General features: G+C 45.1%; 1 protein-coding gene across 1 annotated transcript; it reads left to right on the top strand.

Annotated features, from left to right (window-relative positions):
* Positions 1 to 4,603: 4,603 nt before the first annotated feature.
* Positions 4,604 to 8,896, top strand: LOC124216847 (uncharacterized). Its single transcript, XM_046621893.1, has 10 exons — positions 4,604 to 4,720; positions 4,972 to 5,024; positions 5,106 to 5,234; positions 5,319 to 5,516; positions 5,582 to 5,816; positions 5,896 to 6,046; positions 6,130 to 6,379; positions 6,479 to 6,725; positions 7,146 to 7,349; positions 7,448 to 8,896. Exons 1-10 carry the CDS (start codon positions 4,654 to 4,656, stop codon positions 7,750 to 7,752), a joined length of 1,839 nt encoding a protein of 612 aa, XP_046477849.1. The 5' UTR covers positions 4,604 to 4,653; the 3' UTR covers positions 7,753 to 8,896.
* Positions 8,897 to 17,702: the final 8,806 nt, after the last annotated feature.

The following is a 17,702-nucleotide window of genomic DNA, read 5'->3' on the forward strand; positions in this document are numbered from 1 at the left end:
AATCCAATCACCAAATAAAAATTTTGTATCGATTCACGGGATTGTTTATGAGATATAAACAAATATGTCTTTGCCCATTTTACACCTATTCTTATTGAGGAATGGACGAGAATTGAAGTTATCAATTAAATTTGTAACGAAGTGACAATGAAATTTCGTTGAAATTTTCTCTGGCAGTAGAAGCAAGTCTAATAATAATTGATAAAGATTTTTCAGAATTATTCACCATTTCCATGATATTGTAAAAAATTATCTAAACAAATTTATACACGCCTGACGTTGTATCCAGCTGCGCAGGCCATAACACGTTGCGACGTGGCAACGGCGCATCACATGCGTAGAACATGAAATTGCTGTATTAGAGTTACTTTTCGGTTTTAAATAAAAAAAATGGATTTTATGCCTGACAGCTTTTGGAAGAATATAGAGTGAATATAAAAAGCTTTCACAATAACATGAAGCGACGTTGCCAAACTGTGAAAAACCTAATACGTTAGTCAGACAAGCAACGTAACCGAATTTCTGACTAGCTGCGTAGTTAAAACTTCGTCAAGCGTAACGAAAATACATTTAAAAAAATGTTAGAAACAAGCAATCGTCAGCTCAGTTTGCCCCGTGATATTGACCAATCATAGTTTCTCTGGACATCGGAATCCTGCAGCCGGCAGTGTTTATCGTTTGTATCGACCTACGCTAGGACAAAGTGGAATCCTGGCTATGTCATCATTGCGAGGCGCGATCTACACCATTGTCCTGCAAATGAGAGGAGCCGAACAAGAGAGCGAGAGACGGTGCGGGGAGAGAGGAGAGGGAGAATAGTCCAGTCTGTCCAAAGGGATTAGAATTAACGTGTCACTGCCCACTGACCGGCGGTAACAATCGCTGTCGCAAATACACCGTGAACCAAAATAGATTCAGGAAAATTTGATGGATTATCGTTGGGGACACAAGAGGGAAAATAGAACCACATTCGACGAGATCAGAACCAAACGATAGATTAATTTGCCCGGCGAATAAGTTGACAACCTACACGAAACTCGCGGTGGATTGTTTTGGGTCTGACAGGCGCGACTACTCTAGGAAAGCTTTAATCCCTTGGCAAATTGCAGACCCGTATTTCCCGAACGACAAACCTATATACGTCAGCATCTGGGATAACACTTAATATCGAGTTATTGTTGAAATTGCTCGGACGTGTTTCAGGGTGACTTTCGCGACGACGTAAGAGGAAATCGCCGGGTTATTATGGCAGGGGTCCGATTTGGCGACATGTCGTGTATAATTTATTCGCGTATATCCGCCTGCACGCGAACGCCATCGTTAAGGTCAGGAAAAAACGAAGCCTGGTCGAGAGACCGTTCTGTTACCATCGCAAACAACTTCTGCTACCGATGTCTCTTTCGCAGTCAGTGTATGTATTATAGACGACATGAAGATATGTGGTACGATAAAGCTGCAGGTACATTATTGTACCCACGTGTGCGATGTGCGGAACTCGTGCACCGCAGTTTATATTAACTGCGTCAAATACGGCCCGATCGTTTGTCAAAGGGATAATAGAAACGTTACTTTCGTGCCATATGTCGCACTGTTCTTCCCCGCTACGTACAATAAACGCAAGTTCGTTTAATGGGTGGTGGCGTCGCACGCAGGCCGCAGCATGGCCTGTCAGTACGGCGACAAATAGCCAGGATAATGGTTTGCGGAATAAACTTTGTTCCTGTACTCCGCCAATAGTACGGTTCTACCATTGGAGGGGTGAGCCCTAAATTTTGCGGCCGTTGGTCCTTACTGCACATCGGGATCCGCACCCGTAAACTGACCGTTGGTTGTTACAGTTTTTAAAAACTCTCACAACTGCTGAAATTCCAAACGGATTCGATAACCCCTTTGCTCCGATAAAAACCGTAACAATATTGACCAACGACACCTGGGCAAAACGTGATTCTAACTACTTTATCGTTCAATCAAATCGAGCACTCATTTATGTCAGAAAATATTCTGATCTATTTAGTAGAGAATCGTACACGGGGGTGAGAAAAGGGTTTCGCATTCGTTTATCCTGCACCTTTCTAACCCCCGTTTAATCGCGACTCTAGAAGTTGGGCCTTTGACTTTCTGGAGTTTGGGTAACTCTAATCTGCATTGGGGAGATTTTCGTATTATTCGAGTTTAAATTGTATGGATTAGCGAAACTTTGATTTCTAAGTTCCAAGGGTACGGCGAGTACCTAAGAGTGGTTTACAGAAGTCCATTTCACAGAAGTCCGAGTCAAGATGAACGTAAGAGTCGCGTTGAGTGAATAACACGCAGATCTCTGATCTCTGATGCTTCGGTCACAAATAATTTCAAGTTTTCTTCCGTGAATACTGATATTGAATTTTTAAATATACTTGTCGTGACTTTTATTCATTGCTGTCTGACATGTAATGCTTTTGAAATCACTCCGGGCTGTTTAGAACACCCAGGTGGTCGACAAAGTTCAAATAACCTCAATTCGATATCAATTGTAAGTTGCATTAACGAAAATACATTCCCGATTTGCCGATGCATTAAAAAAAAGGATGTAGAAAAACATCTTGCAATCGTTGTTCAAAAATTCTATTTCAAAATACCGAAATTTCTTTGAATGTATAATCGTGCAAGGTCACATCGATTTCCTGACTTGTTTGAGCTTCGTTGGAACTGATGTGAAATCTACCCACACGCATGCCTGCACTTGATGGAAAATACACGATTACTTTGTTCTTGGATTTGCCACCGGGAGAAAAATAACATGCTGAGCAGTATCGGATCGAGACGGAAAAGGCTGTGAAAGAAAAAAGAAAATTGGGGAGCAAAGCCCATTTCGATGTCCCTGGTGAGCGGGTGGGTTGCCAATCCTATTTGAGATTAGGCGAAGGCGTCAATTGCGTTACCTGGGGGTTTGTGGGGATCAAAGGCAGATTCCCCGTTTGTGATGCATACGGGCGTAATTGATACCTCCGACGGTGGGGAGACAGAAGAGGCGGGGGTCGGGGTGGGTTCCAAGTCGCATAGTCAATTAGCATAACCTCGTTGTGGCCGGGGCCAGTTCTCGGCCACGTCGATTCCGTTTTCCGAATACACCGGGGATATCAATTTGATTCCGAGAGACAGAAGATCCCCGAAGAACGAACGAACGAACCAATGCCGCCCTCTTTATTCCCGTCGAGTTATTGGATTACAATCAACGTGTATTACGGAGTGGTAGAATGAGGTATACTCGAGTGGGTATATCCCACCAAACTGAGAAAAAAATAGGGAATTCAGGCTCGATAGAATACGTGTGGCTAACAAGCGAGTATAAATTCAGACACACGCACAAATATATTATGGATTCAGGTGAGTAAGGTACTCCATAACTTGTTTGAGTTCCGAATTAGACATCTCGACCGCTCTTATGTTTTATCGTGTGAGCCATGAGGTTGATTCAATTTCAGGGAATACATTTATCAGTTACAGTTACAGACAATGCCGATTCGAGTATCGCTTCCAACTCTTGGTACTGTATAGCTTTATGACTGGATTTTCGGCGCTCGACTGTTAAGTTCGTTCAGTAATCTGCAGTCAGTCCGATAAAAAGGAGCACTTAATTATTTGAACGCGGGGGCTTCCGCGAGCTCGAGAGTATCCCTGCTGGCATTTGGAGACCACTTGAAAAAATCTAAATCTAAAACACGCCGCATCTGGTAGGCGTGACGCCGTGGACCGCTTGACGGGATCGTTAGTGACGAAACATTGAGCAGAATCTCGTGCTCAGATAAAACCGCAGACTTATTTTCTAGTCTAGGCGTGACGCCTGTAAGGAAAAAAAATCGGTCCAATTGAAAAGTAAGTAGACTATGAGAAAAAGAAGACGGTATAATCCTCGTGATGCCACCAGATGGGTGAGATTATGTACTACATAGCTCCCGTGACGCGATAGGTGAAATCATTTTACCATCGGAAAAGAAACGTTCTTTTAATGGAAAATCAATGACATGTTCGTGTTACACCATTCGAATCACATTCATTGTGAATGGCTTTTCACCGATGGCGAGCTTCGCGAATAATATTGTTGTAATATTTTCGCCCTAGACACCCATAATCATGATATAGTCAAGATAATCCGGTACGTAATATTTAGAAGATAAGCAAACGATGCTACTATCTTTTCAGTCGCTGTAAACAAGGTCGATCCCGAAATACTCGACGCCATACTTCAGGTATCCGTGAAGCACTGACCGCAGTCTCAAGTTCAACTGACGCATGATGGAAGAAAAGCGCTCTCGAGATACGCTTGGCATCGTTTATCACAAGGTAATGCCATGTAATGGCATTTTTAACCTATGCAGACAACAAATACTCCAATTGGAGTCGCTTGAAATATGGCTAATTTTAAAAGTAACACAGTCGAAAAGAATAATCGAAACTGTGCGTGCAGAAGGTCAAGGCGAGACATCGAAGTGCGTGAAGATTCGACGACATCCAGACGTGAGATGACATCAGCCGCTGTCTCTCACGTAGTTGATAAGCACGAGCCAATATTACCGGCATCGATCACTGCCCGATCTAGAGATACACAAGTAGTTATCTTGCATAAGGAAGACCGCAATCGTCGTCAACGATAGTCGACAGTACGCCGTAGGCAACATGGGGACGCACAGCACCATATTTGCCGTCCTAGGCGCAGCTTTGTACCTCTGCGCCATTACTTTGGGTAAACAACTAGATTCATCTTACCGCTCGTCCCATTTTTAAGCTCCCAATATTTATGGTTCGATCATTCTGTCGCAGAGAGATCAAATCCCGTGGGAGGCTTCGTGGCCTCTGAAATACCTCAAAGCCTCTTGAGGATAAATGTGAAGTCTTGACCCAACATCCCTTAGCTTATACTGCATACGTAGACTAGTTTGTTTGTTTATAAAAATTTTCATGAACTGCCGTACTGATAACTGTCCTTGTTCACAGGGGAGGAATTGTCAAATGATACGGCAATCGACGCGTCTCTCGTAGCTAGCAAGGTGGACGAAAATTGACGATGAGTATTCTAAATATATCGTTTATTGGTCGACCGTGATGGTAAGCCTCATTTTACTTTTCAGTCTATCACCGCGACGTGGCCGACTTACTTTCCTAACCGAGCGGTTAGCGTATTTTCCGGAAATTCAATCACGCTTCGCATCGTCGATGAGTATGAAGATTTGACCACTTGCACAGCCAAATTACCAAGTGTGAGTATAAAAGGCGGAAAATCAGAAATCTCACAATGTATATTCGAGTACGTAACTACTAGGTAATAAATTTTATCTGTTGAGGGTGAAGAATTCAACGTTCTCAACGCCACCAATGATAATTTGGATGATATCCGCTCGTACGGTCAATGCGGTGTTACAGTTCGAGTGAACAGCAATCACACGGGCACTTGGCGATTGGATGCGATAACTGGAGAAGAAATAAATTATTTCGCGACTTTCTCAGTCACGGTCGTAGAATATAGCAATGCTTCCACTGAGGTAGGTATGCACATTTGTGCTCGGATTCACTGGACAAGGTTCAATCATCCGGGTTTGTTTTCCAGTCAACAGTTTTGCACGTCCAACGCGGTAAATCAGCCACCATGACTTTCGGTCCAAGCGATGCGACTTCGTGCAGGCTCACAAATCCGAGCGGTCAAACCTTGCCCTTGGAACTAGGATCTTGCCAACTAGAAATCTCGACCGTCACCAGCGTACATGAGGGGTTCTGGACCGCGAAATACAGTATTGCAGGAAGAATGGATCTCATAGAACACGTAACCGAGGTCGTTGTTTACGGTACGCCATAAACCTCGACGCTGGTCGCTTCTCTTAATTCACGTTTCACCGATCGTTCATCATCTTCTTGTTCTTCTAGATGATAGCTCGTTCAACGCCAGCGTTACGGTTTCTGAAGATGGCAGCGTGAATCTACTTTGTCGCGTGCGAGCCTCATCCTATTCATTATGTCAATTTGTGAAACCGAATGGAGAAGTCTTAAATGTTCTCGAGGCAATCGGCGATGACAGGTGAGCTATTATTACCCAACCGGAAATAATTAATACAAGGCAATGATAATTATTGAAGAAAATATCGCGTGACTTTGCAACAGGTACCTCTATTACGGACTCGGAACTCAGTCCTCAACTGGGATTTCCAGTGTGCAAGAGCACGACTGTGGAATAACCATCCTGAAACCAGCCTACTTAGATTACGGAGCCTGGAGGTGTATCGTTGGCACTGACTCAGGGTTATCGGGTGCGGTGCTAACAGTGTCTACCCGTAGAAGAGACGAAAACGTAAATGTTCGCACTCCGCATATCACTGAAGACGTCTACGTCACAAAGGGTGATAGTTTCACGGTGAGTTTCGGAACTACGTGCTCCGGTGTCTTTCGAATACCATCGATTATTCCCACGAATGAATCAATAAAAATTGAGTCTATTTGGTTCGATTTTCAGATCAAGTGTAGTGTGGACGCGGAATTGAGGTACTGCTGGGTACGTAGCCCCAATGGTACGGCCTACTCGGTATCCTCAACCGGATCGTCACCCTCGGTTCTCTCTTACGATGGGATGGGGCTGTCACTCGGAGAGTGCGGCGGCGTAGTTCCAGGTTCCGAAGAAACGGATGAAGGCGATTGGCAATGCAGGATGGGGACTGTTGATGGAGAGGAAGTTGGCACAAATGTTAACGTCGTTGTTACAGGTTTGTCAAATTGCTGGTTTACTATAATCTTTTACCATATCAGGATGGATTTGAATTCTAGAATTTAGATATGACTTGACAATCGTTATCTTGTATGTTCAAATGAATGCTCGGATTAAATACCCAAATTACTCGGATTACGTATCCAAATTACTTTGATATCGCACAATAAGATACAACAGACGTCGTGGGATTAACTGGTCACTCTCACGATAGCGTAATTGCTTGGTGAAATATAATATCGGGTACAAAGTAAGATCTTACTTAACCGATCGTGGACATTCATCAATAACGTATCAATTCGATGACAACCTAATGCGGGGGACCGTCCAGGAATTTTTTGCGTCTGCTTATCGCTATTCGTAAAGGATTTGATCTACCAGGTGATTTCTTAATGACTTGATTTCTGTTAAATCGTAGATACGCCACTCGTCCCCACAGCCAGTGTGGTGTACTTGGAGCAGACATCCACGCAGCTGTCCTGCTTCATACCTCCTGGATATGAATATTCCATCAACTACTGTCGATGGATCCAACCGAATGGAAATGGTATCCAACAGTCGACGAACTCCCGATATAAAACAGGACAAACAATCACTAGCTGTGAGCTAGAATTAGTCATGGGTATGTAACTGACTGCTCGATCGAAACGAAATACAGTTTTTTTAACTTCATCATCATTTTAATGCTTCTAAAAATTATTTCCTTCTTTCGGTATTCAGGAAGGAAACAGTCCCATGACGTTGGAAACTGGACCTGCGTAGCAGGTCTCGATGGATCCTCCGAAGAGGTGTCAGCCACCATCCAGGTTCAACGAGTAACAGCCGAGAATAACAGAAACGATAAAAGTTCTTCTTTGAGCCTCATTCTTACCATCGGTATGGCCGTGACCATTATCGCCGGCCTTGTCGTAGTTACGATCCGTTCCAGACTGTTGAAGAACAAAAAGTCGGACCTGCCCCCCAGGTATCAAGAGCACAGCCCGGGACTGCCTTGCTCGACGTTCCCCGTAACTAATCAATCGTGATTTTGGCGCATCGAAAGTTGACATATTGCACGGACTTGATTATCGCTACCCTCTATTTCTTTTCAAAAACAACGTGTATGGACGTTTATAGTTGATAATACTTAGTCATATCTACAAGCACAATGGATTCGACTACATCTTAAATCTTGTTCCACGCCCTCGTCTCACGTATCTTTGATATTCACCATAAATCCCATGACCGCCTCAGGAAAGTGTCGTTAATTATACCGTCGCGAATTGCCCGGCCGCGACCCGCAGGCAGTGCGTTTCTCGAGAGCACCGATAATCGCATGTTTTTGACAAATCTCCTGCAAAGGTGAACGAAAAAGTTGCTGATCAAGGGACAAAAAAAAAAAAAACACACCGTCGTCTTACATCGCTGAACGCAAAGAGCTCGATCCGCCCCGCCCGCGAGCGTTTCATTCCCCGGAAGATACTCGCCCGGAGGCGTGAAAGACGGACCTCATCTAGGCGAAGCAGTGCACGCCCACGCCTCGAGTGGTTTCATTACGTCCACACGAGCTTCGAGATAGGATGGCCCACCTCTGCGCCGGTAGATTTTGGCACGTGCGAATGTGTGAGCAGGGCGCGTGTCGTGACGACTGCGATTACGGAATATCGCACATCCGGGGCTAGGGTTCGTCGAGGCGCGGATGCAACGGGGCGCCCCATTTCCCGGAGTACGGCTGCAACAACATCGCAACGGGTGCTGTGAGAACCTCCATCCTGGACTGCCGAAACCGAGGCCTGCAGGAGGAGGCACGCAGGCAGGCACGCATCACGCACGCACGCATAGCGTTTGGCCGATTCTCGTGGGCGCGTGAAATAACCCGCGGGAAATTGGTGTATCGTTGGATACTTTCATTGTCAGTATGGGAAGAAGGTCGTGAATTATGACTCTCGAGTTTTGTGTAGGGTCGTGTAAACATCTCGATTGCGTTACAGCTGGTATGTGCCTGTGTTTATACCTGTACGGTTTCGGGGGATAAGAGATTGAGGAGGAGAGAAAGAAAGAGAGAGAAATAGTCGCAGGCGCATTAAAAATCGGGTATTTGTCTGAACGATCCTGCATAATGGGTTTTAATTTTATTACGGATGTTTACAAGCACTCAAAGTAAATTATACAACCATGTTATAACTGAAATTTAGTACTTGCTGCTTTTCCTAAGACACAGACCGTACGGTCCTTCACTGAAACCCATCGAAATTCGGCTGGGGTATTGACTGGTTCTTGTAATTTATTCGGCCGAATCAACATTATAATACGTTGAGAGCATAATCTTGATGATTACTTTTTTCAGATCTATACTAAAGAAGAATGGTTCTAGAATTATCTTAGAAAACTCGTAAGATTTCGAATTGGGAGTATTCAAAGGAAGGAACGACTTTCTTACTTCATCCTAAAGCTATGATCATTTAGATCGATGTATCAGAAAACCGCGTAACAAGAGAATGTGTATTAGACACAAGGCACGAATAACGTTTTCGCGTCTTATTCATAGCGTAAAAGAAACGGTGAAAATGACTGAAACATTCATTTTTCTCGGTCACGCAACTTCCGCAAGTTCGACGACGGAATTTCAGGAAGTTTCGTGAGAGAAATTGAAAAGAAAAACCAGCCAAAAATATCTGAACAAGCGATTAGTAGCTCCTTAATGCGGACAAGGTACAAAGAGATGAGTGAAATGAGAGTTCCGTTGCGTCTCGTAAATATACGTGGGTAGCCAGGATGAAACTGAACGACTTATACAATACCGTGTGTTTGCGTTTGTATATGTGTGTGTGCCCATTATACATATCGAAACTCAGCCTGCAAGACAATTAAGAGATGCGGTGGCTCAACTATATTGTATTCAAAAGGGAGGGGATAAAAAAATGGTTCAAGTGAACTCAAAGGTTCACCCAGATGCTCCCAACGCAGACTTTGAACCGTTTCAAAATAATTCACAGCGAAGAGTTCTGCAGCGTGATTTTGTCGTCGTTGGATCAGGAGCTGAAACTCGACATATGCACTCCGGGGAATGAATATGGCGTTGAGAATTCTTTTCATAAAATATCTAGTGAACAGTTGAAGCAGCAAGATGGTAAAAAAAGTAAAAAGCCACGCCTGCAGGTGGCATTCGCGACTGTCAATGGTATAGGATTAACCCCTGCACGCGGTATTCTCGCCGGGATTAATTAAACCGTATTGGCAAGCGTCGCATTACAGGTTCGCGGCGACAGAGGTGGGAAAAACGAATGAAAAGGTAAAAAAAGTGGGAAGGGGTGCCTTGAGACTAGGCGAAAAGCGGCAGGAGGCAATTGCACTTTGGACCGTACGACGACCGGGGATGGCATCTTTTTGTTGCCGTATATCTTCAGCTCCGCCTCGCTTGTGGGACGCACGTGGCCCTCACGCGGTAAATCCAAGCTGATATCTTGAGCCCCGGTTAATCCAGCTCCTAGATTACTTCTCATTGCTTAGAGAAGAGTAGAAACGTGGCGACGGCGATGGTTGGTCGGAGGACCGAGACGGAGATTGCGAGGTGCACGAATGAGGCGGCGGTGGGGCGGGAGGGGGTGGCGAAGCGTGGGGTGGAAAGCGGGAGCGAAAGACTGCCGGCGTGCTAGTCATTTCGTGGGATTAATATTTAATATCCAGGAAAATGACAGCAGCCTCTCCTCGCTGCCTCGGTTCTTATGCAGCGACCTTTCTCTGCCCGGGTTTTCTGTTGTCTCTTCCCCGCGACGAGATGAAAAGGTGGAACATAGTTTCGCCTGCTGCTCCTGCACGCATTGCTTCATATTGCTTTCACATCAGCTTTCGATTGTTTGCCTGCAGGCCTGGATATCACCTCCTCCCCCAGCACCCCCAGGCGACTTTCCGTCTTCCGGTGAAACAAAAGATCTCGAGGGACGCCCGCGTTTACCTGCATCGCGTGTTCCGAGTTACCGACCAGGTAGATGTAAGGTACATTCGGAATACGCTCAACCGTCTGTGGTACAGATTTTTAATGATTACAGACGAATGATGCTTGCAGGGTTGATGTCGCATTACACATACTTGTGCGAAATGTGCGGGATTCCCCTTCCGACGAGAAATACCCGTTCGAATTTCACCTCGCAGGATGGTTTCCTTGAGGTCCTTTCTCCATACCCCGCAAAGCAGGTGGCAGGGCATTACCTCGAACTTAAATGCAATTACACGGGATAGTGTGTCTTAATTAGCATACGCGCACCCCGGTTGAACGTACATCCTGGCGTACACCGGTGAGCTGGTTGCTGGCAGACTTATTTTGTCTGAGAGTTAAGGCGAGGCATGATGCATCGTCTGTTGAGTTACGACCAGCCGAAACCTCCGCTAATACGAACCTGACCTCGTTCCTGAACGAAACCGGCGACCAAAATTGAATTTCTTGAGGGATCAGCAGACTCGTTAAGCACCCGTTGCACCCCGTCAATCTAGCATTTCATACGTGGGGCGTTTGCATCTCGCGTCAATTACAAAAAGAGATTAAAAAAAAAGCTCTTCTCATGTTCGGTTTTCCGCCCCAATCACCGTGAGTCTGCAGCTGTGGATATCGCATCAAATTCGTGCCGAAATTAAGCGTGAGACCGAATGTCCGGTAACGGATATCCAGAGGCTGGTTGAGCCGGCAACAGGAATGATCTGCGGCCAGAAAAGCATTAAAGTCCCGCCGGTTTCAATTACCTAATTGAAAGAAACGGCTAACTCCCCAAATACAACCTTCGATAAATTACATCGGTGCCCTTTTATACGCTGGCCAACGTGTGGCGCCCACCACCAGCCAATAACTGTTAAGGATTTCCATCTGCTTTGTTCCCAGCCAAAGTCCGGGGGTTGTTACAGAATGCTACCAACGAAGGCAATAACCCGAACCACCGTTTCTGCAGGGGTTTCACTGACGCGGTGGCCGCACTCACAACCGCACATTGAGCAGCAATTACACGACGTTAACGCGGCGCGTGCATCCCACCGACGAAATCCATCTGGAAATGAAAGATCGAAACGAGTCTCTCTCGGCCCTACCCCGCAGCTCGATACCCCCAAATTTTCATCCCACATCCCTTAGACCTTGTGGCTGTGGAATCAATTTGCCAAGCAATTGTGCTGGGGGGAAATTGGGATGAGTTCGCGATCTTGGGCGTCCAACTCCTTGTATTATTCATTTTATAACTTTAACTCAATCCGAATGAAGAGCGAATCACCTAATTTACGCCTCATTCAAAAGCTTTCCAAAGAATACCAGTTTGGCGAAAGAAGTTGAGCCAATGCAATCTAAGACCGATATTAATACACTACAGGTTTGCATCGTACGATTCATAGAAAAGCCATAATAACGATTCGCAAATTTACTCCGAAATAATCGGATTAAGTCATCTTCTCCCGCTTTCCCCGACTGATACGCTGTCTTGTTCTGATGCCCCTCACTATGTACGGTATAAGGTAGTTCTTTTGAGAGATGTAATCAAACTCGAGTCTAAACCGTATAATCCGTTCTGTAATCACTCGACCTAATCCAAGCTCATTTATAATCACCTAATCTGAGTTTGGTTATTAAGTTCAGGCCCTCTCTCTCTCTTTCTCTCTTCCTCGCTGCACGCTACCATCCTCTCTCCTCATCTCCATCGCGCATCGTTCTACACTGGCAGTTCATCGGTATAAATATATGTATATGTGCATGAATAATAAGTCTTTTACTAATTGAACGTTGCACGTTTCAGTCCCAGGATTTCACGATTAGATATTTATGTGCTAAAACCAACTTAGCAAACCGGAAATCTCCAATTCATATTAAAAAACTGGAATTCCCAGTCGACCGCATGAACATTGATTACGGGATGAATTAAATGAAATCTACAAGACGTACGGGTCGGAAAAGTTTATGAACAAAAAAGAGAATACTGAAAAATCAGTTAGCGGTGTAGAATTTAGTGAAACACAAAAGTTCACCATATATAATTCATCGCATCCGGTACCACGATATGCATAGTTCAAAGATTCAGTGGAGTCTGTGGTGGAATGATTTTCAAAGGATTATTTCACCGGGAGATAGAAGTTTCGTTAAGTTTCTATGATTGGTGGATCTTGGCTGGGTGAACTTAACGAGTCTCAAGAGGAATAAAGTTAGAGCTTGGATTGTTTGAACTTTGAAAGAGTTCTAAGAAACGAATTTATCGCGGGTGGATTTCTAAAAGCCTTTACGAGTCCAATTTGCCTGGCTTGGCTATGTACATATTAATGATAGAGCGTGAAAAATACGGAGATGAATTAGAGAGGGAGTAGATAATTGCCCATGAACAAATCTGTGCGTTGAAATGACAGAGCGGATGGGGTTTACGGCCTAGGAATAGAACAGGGCAAAGTAAGTCTCCGGAATGGACAGAGTCAAGTGGCAGGATGCAGTTGCAGTCTGGCGGGACCTTCTCAACCCCCGGGATTTAAATAAACAAATCCTTTTTTTTCAGAACCCTTTTCGATTCTCGCCGTGACTATTCGCAATATTCATTATCCTATCGTCCAGACGGAATACTGATTATATGAATTATTTGAACGGAGTCAAGAAGTCTTGACCAGAAGTAAAAAATCGAGACAATTATCGCGTCCTTTTCCCGAATATGATCGCATAAGCCATAATATGGCAGGAGTGAATTGGACGATTCCTGGAGGGTAGATTTTGAATTATGCGGGAAGCGTTTGAGCCTCCACAGATGTAAGTGACGCGATATCGATGTATCCATTGCATGCAATAGACGTCACGCGCAGAGATGTTCCCTGAAAATCCTCATAAACATACAACCTAGACGGGATATAATAACGGGATAAATAATGAGACGAGGATGGATGCTCGTGCACCCCCGTGCATCAAGTGCTCGGCTAGAATTTTCCCGATGCAGCACAAATCTCCGTCCGCGGACGCCAGAGTCAGGGTTTAATAAGGGCGGGAAAATAATCCCCATCCCAATTCTCCACGACTCTAGCCGTGCAGTGCGATCAGCACGGGGATAATCGCGGGCCAACTACTCTTCACACGTACGGTGTGCGTTCACATATTAGGAGCATCCGCGATCGTGCTTTGCCCGCACACATCCCTGCGTCAGCAATATATGTATTTGAGGAATCGATCGGGTTTATAGGGGAGAGATTCGAGCCGAGGATTTAGGGGTAGCCAGGCGCTTTCACGTTGAGCGTTGCTTCGCAGAAACTCCCGCGCAAAACTAACACTGCCATCTGCGTTTGATGCAGCTTTCCCAGTCGCTGGGAGGGCGTCGCGACGTTGGCACGTCGTCGTCGTCGTCGCCTAAGAGCGTGATCTCTGATCACTGTAAAAGCACGACACCCCCGCGAACGATAAATATTTGCAGAGAGTAAACTTTTACCTTCAATTCAGAGACTCTCCAGCCAGGAAACGAACGGTACCTACTGGCGGTGTGAACGTCATTCCTCGACTATTTCCACAATCCCCGTGAACTGCAAACGGCGAAATGCTGGAAACCTGTTACGCGGGGCGACAGATCCTGAGGACTTTAAACACCCCCGAGCTTTTACGGCTGTCGATAGATAACGCGGTTCGAAAGAGGACAATTGTTGTTAACGAGAAATCGTTGTCCACCATACGCCGCGTGCCATCCGATCTATAATCCCGGGGGCCGAGGCGTGGACACGCGGTGTCTCGTGTGTGACGGTGTATCGGGGCCTAGCTAGACTCGGGGGTGGCTGAACCGGCCAGCCGTTCGATCCGTTGACACAAAACCGCCCAGGGAATTACCTGCGCTAACGAGATGCTGGTAATTTTGTATCTACGAGTAAGCCAATACGGCGAGCATTGCCTGCCGTACTCGGGAGCCAAGATATCTAGGTTCGGATTTCAACAAAGATTTTTGATTCGAATTTTTGTCGGCTTTTTCCTTTGACGAAAACATTCACGACCAGCTACGCGACGCGTGGAAAATCGGGGAATACCATTGATCGTATAAATCTGGTGAACGGAGAAGGGAAAAGGGCCCTGGAAGGTCGAACCTCTCGGGGAACGGATTTATTGCCGGGGAAAAAACAATGCCGAAAATTTTTTCCACTCCAGCACACCACACCAGCGGGTGGGTGGTAGGTTTGTGCCTATTGATTCGGTACGAATTCGCGTTGGATTCGCGATATCTTCATTCGTTCGCGCTCTTGTGCTGTCCTTTCGCAAGAGCGCTGCCAGTCCGTAGATCCCGTTGATCATTCGCACCGATGCGGCTATGCTATAATCAAATCGAATTTTCGCCGTGATGATACGCCTACATTTATACGTGATCAACAACGAGGGCGCGGGTGACGCGCTCCTCGGATTTCAGGATCGCTCGCGGACGCGTCCCTTGGAGGCGTCAAATGCGAGGACACGAAAAGGAATTACAAGCGGAGCGAGGCGCGTCACGCCTCCCCCATCTGTAGCACTATAACGTAGTGGGCTCTTCGCCTCCTTGATCCCTCGTACAGAAAACTGAGGCTCGGAATAATTTAATAACAACATCAGTGAGCTACGCCGCCCCTGGAAGCTCCGCTTCACCAGATAATCCTAGGAAACAACGTGGGGATGAATTAGTCCCCATCCCCCCGCGAGGGTTGCCGAGAGATTCGACTGATGCGACTTTAATTAATGACTTCAAGAAATAACTGCGCCTGATTGGCAGAGCGACGACGACTGGCAATCGAGAGTAAAATCTGCGAGGCGTGAGGCCTTCGCCATCTTCGAAAATTATTAATTATCCCAATCGATTCCCCAAATTGCAACGTAGTTACGACCCGGTAGCACAGCCAAGCTTTATAAACTTATCCTCAAGCGCCCGGAGTAACTTTTCAGATTTTTCATACAGTAATAAATCAATTATGGACTTGTAACGACGAAATTTTTCCATGGCTTTGAGCCCGTTCTCCTGCACATACGACGCGAGACAAAAAGATTTCGGCAGAATGTTCATACTTTTGAAGAAGAGTGGAGAATCAGTTTTTGTTCTGCTGCGACGACCGGAACAGGATGTTTTGTCGGCACATAGTCTGCGTATAGCTTGTACGCAATAACGAAACGCGGTCTCTGCGATTGCAGACAATCTGGTGATAACGCGCAGAAAAATGTTTTTGCGAATAAGTCTGCAAGCGTCCGGCGCGCTTTTAAACCATACCAAGGTCTTAATTGTACGTTTGTTTCTTGCCGCGACTTGAGAATCTATAGCCTTGCATAGGAATCCCAAAATGAGCCTGGCATATTCAAAAGCTCGTCTAACTCCGCGCATCCTCTTGCAGAAATCTTCCGTTGTGGTTGGAACAATGGGAAAACTCCGGCTTATTGTTAGTAAAACGGCCGTTGCTGCTACGAGGGTGCAGACTTTGATGTGGTTTTGGGCCTGAGCCCCAAGATAAGGTGTGGTAGCGTGTGTCGGTCGCTTTTGCGTTCGCTATTCCCCTACGCCCCCATTTAATTTGTGTACTTTATACGTAAATACGCAGGTATAACATGCCTACAGCGCACCCCGTTAATCAACAACAAAACCGAAAACGCCACGTATGAAACTGTCGGCTGAGTTTTTAAACTATACGCCAAACTCATCCGAGACAATAGTAGTTGCCGTCACAAATTTTTGGCGTTAAACAATATTTACACTGAGACATATTATTAAATGTGATCCCTGATTTAAAAATCTTCCACTATGCCGTTAATGAAGGCACTATTAAATATACTTACAATTAATTACGTAGCATAACATCTGCGTGTTTATGCGGGTTTAATTTTTCTTCCGCATGCCACGAGTTCCCGACAGTACAATTCTGAATCTTGGCGTTGTGATAACTCTCGATGACAAATGACTCGCCGGAAACAAATATGACAAGAGTATGATGAAAGACCGTTCTGGCGGATACATATATTTTTTATACGTTATACCTATAAGCGTACGTCAAGTCTCAGATACCAAGAGATGTGACAAATGATATTAAAAAAAGTTGATCATTTCATCAATTCATTACTTTTGCATAATTAAATTGCATTAGGTAAAATATGTGATTCCTTTGCATGAAACGACTATAATATGTTCTTATTTCAAAAGCTCGCGAACTAATAATATGTTATCTTCGGATGAGAAGGAACCTGCAGGGAATCATCTCACAACAGAGTTGCCAAACAACCGGGTAACTTGAAGTTCGTGTAGTCGGGCAACGACGAGACTAAGGAGACTGTTCGAGTTGCTTCTGTTGGGAAAATGGAACTGTTGTGGTGGATGGCCATAAGGAGCTTCTGCGTTTGCTACGGCGATAGATAGACTTGTTAGCCAACGCTGCGATTTATCGCTAAAGCTTATTATCTCACAACATGTGGGGCAATCACAGAAAAGACCGGTTCGTTATCAATCGAGCCAGCTGAATGACATCCCCTTGGCAGTAGTGCGGGCTGATGTATGTACATGTACTGAATGCTGTGTGATACAGAGATGCGGTAAACATCTCGGATGTACACATTTGTAACGCGAAATATTCCCCTCGAAAAGGATCCCGTCGTTGAGAAGGCGAAAATCGATATCAGCATCTAGAATTTCAATTTAACATTTTATTTACTTCGAATATAGTACTTCATACTCGGCGGGAGATATGTGGAGATACCTATGACGTCTAGGTAATCAAATACAAAATATTTTCAATAGTTTTTTTGATAAGAGACAATATACTTTCAGCCTCGCTTCGAAGCGGGAGCTTGTTTTATGTCCTGATTATTATGAGGACACTTTTTCTGTGCATTTTTTCCCCTCCTTTGTTTGCTGGTGAATGTATCGACGACTTCGAAAGCTGAAATTATGAATATGAGAAAACGTCACGACGCCCCTGGTATTGACAAGCAGTCAAGTTCGCATTAAGCACGAGCAATAAAAGTCCGTGATACTCGATCTTTTACGAGCAAATAAAACATGCAGACTGGGAA

Source organism: Neodiprion pinetum, chromosome 4, assembly GCF_021155775.2.
Source record: "Neodiprion pinetum isolate iyNeoPine1 chromosome 4, iyNeoPine1.2, whole genome shotgun sequence".
Taxonomy (NCBI): domain Eukaryota; kingdom Metazoa; phylum Arthropoda; class Insecta; order Hymenoptera; family Diprionidae; genus Neodiprion; species Neodiprion pinetum.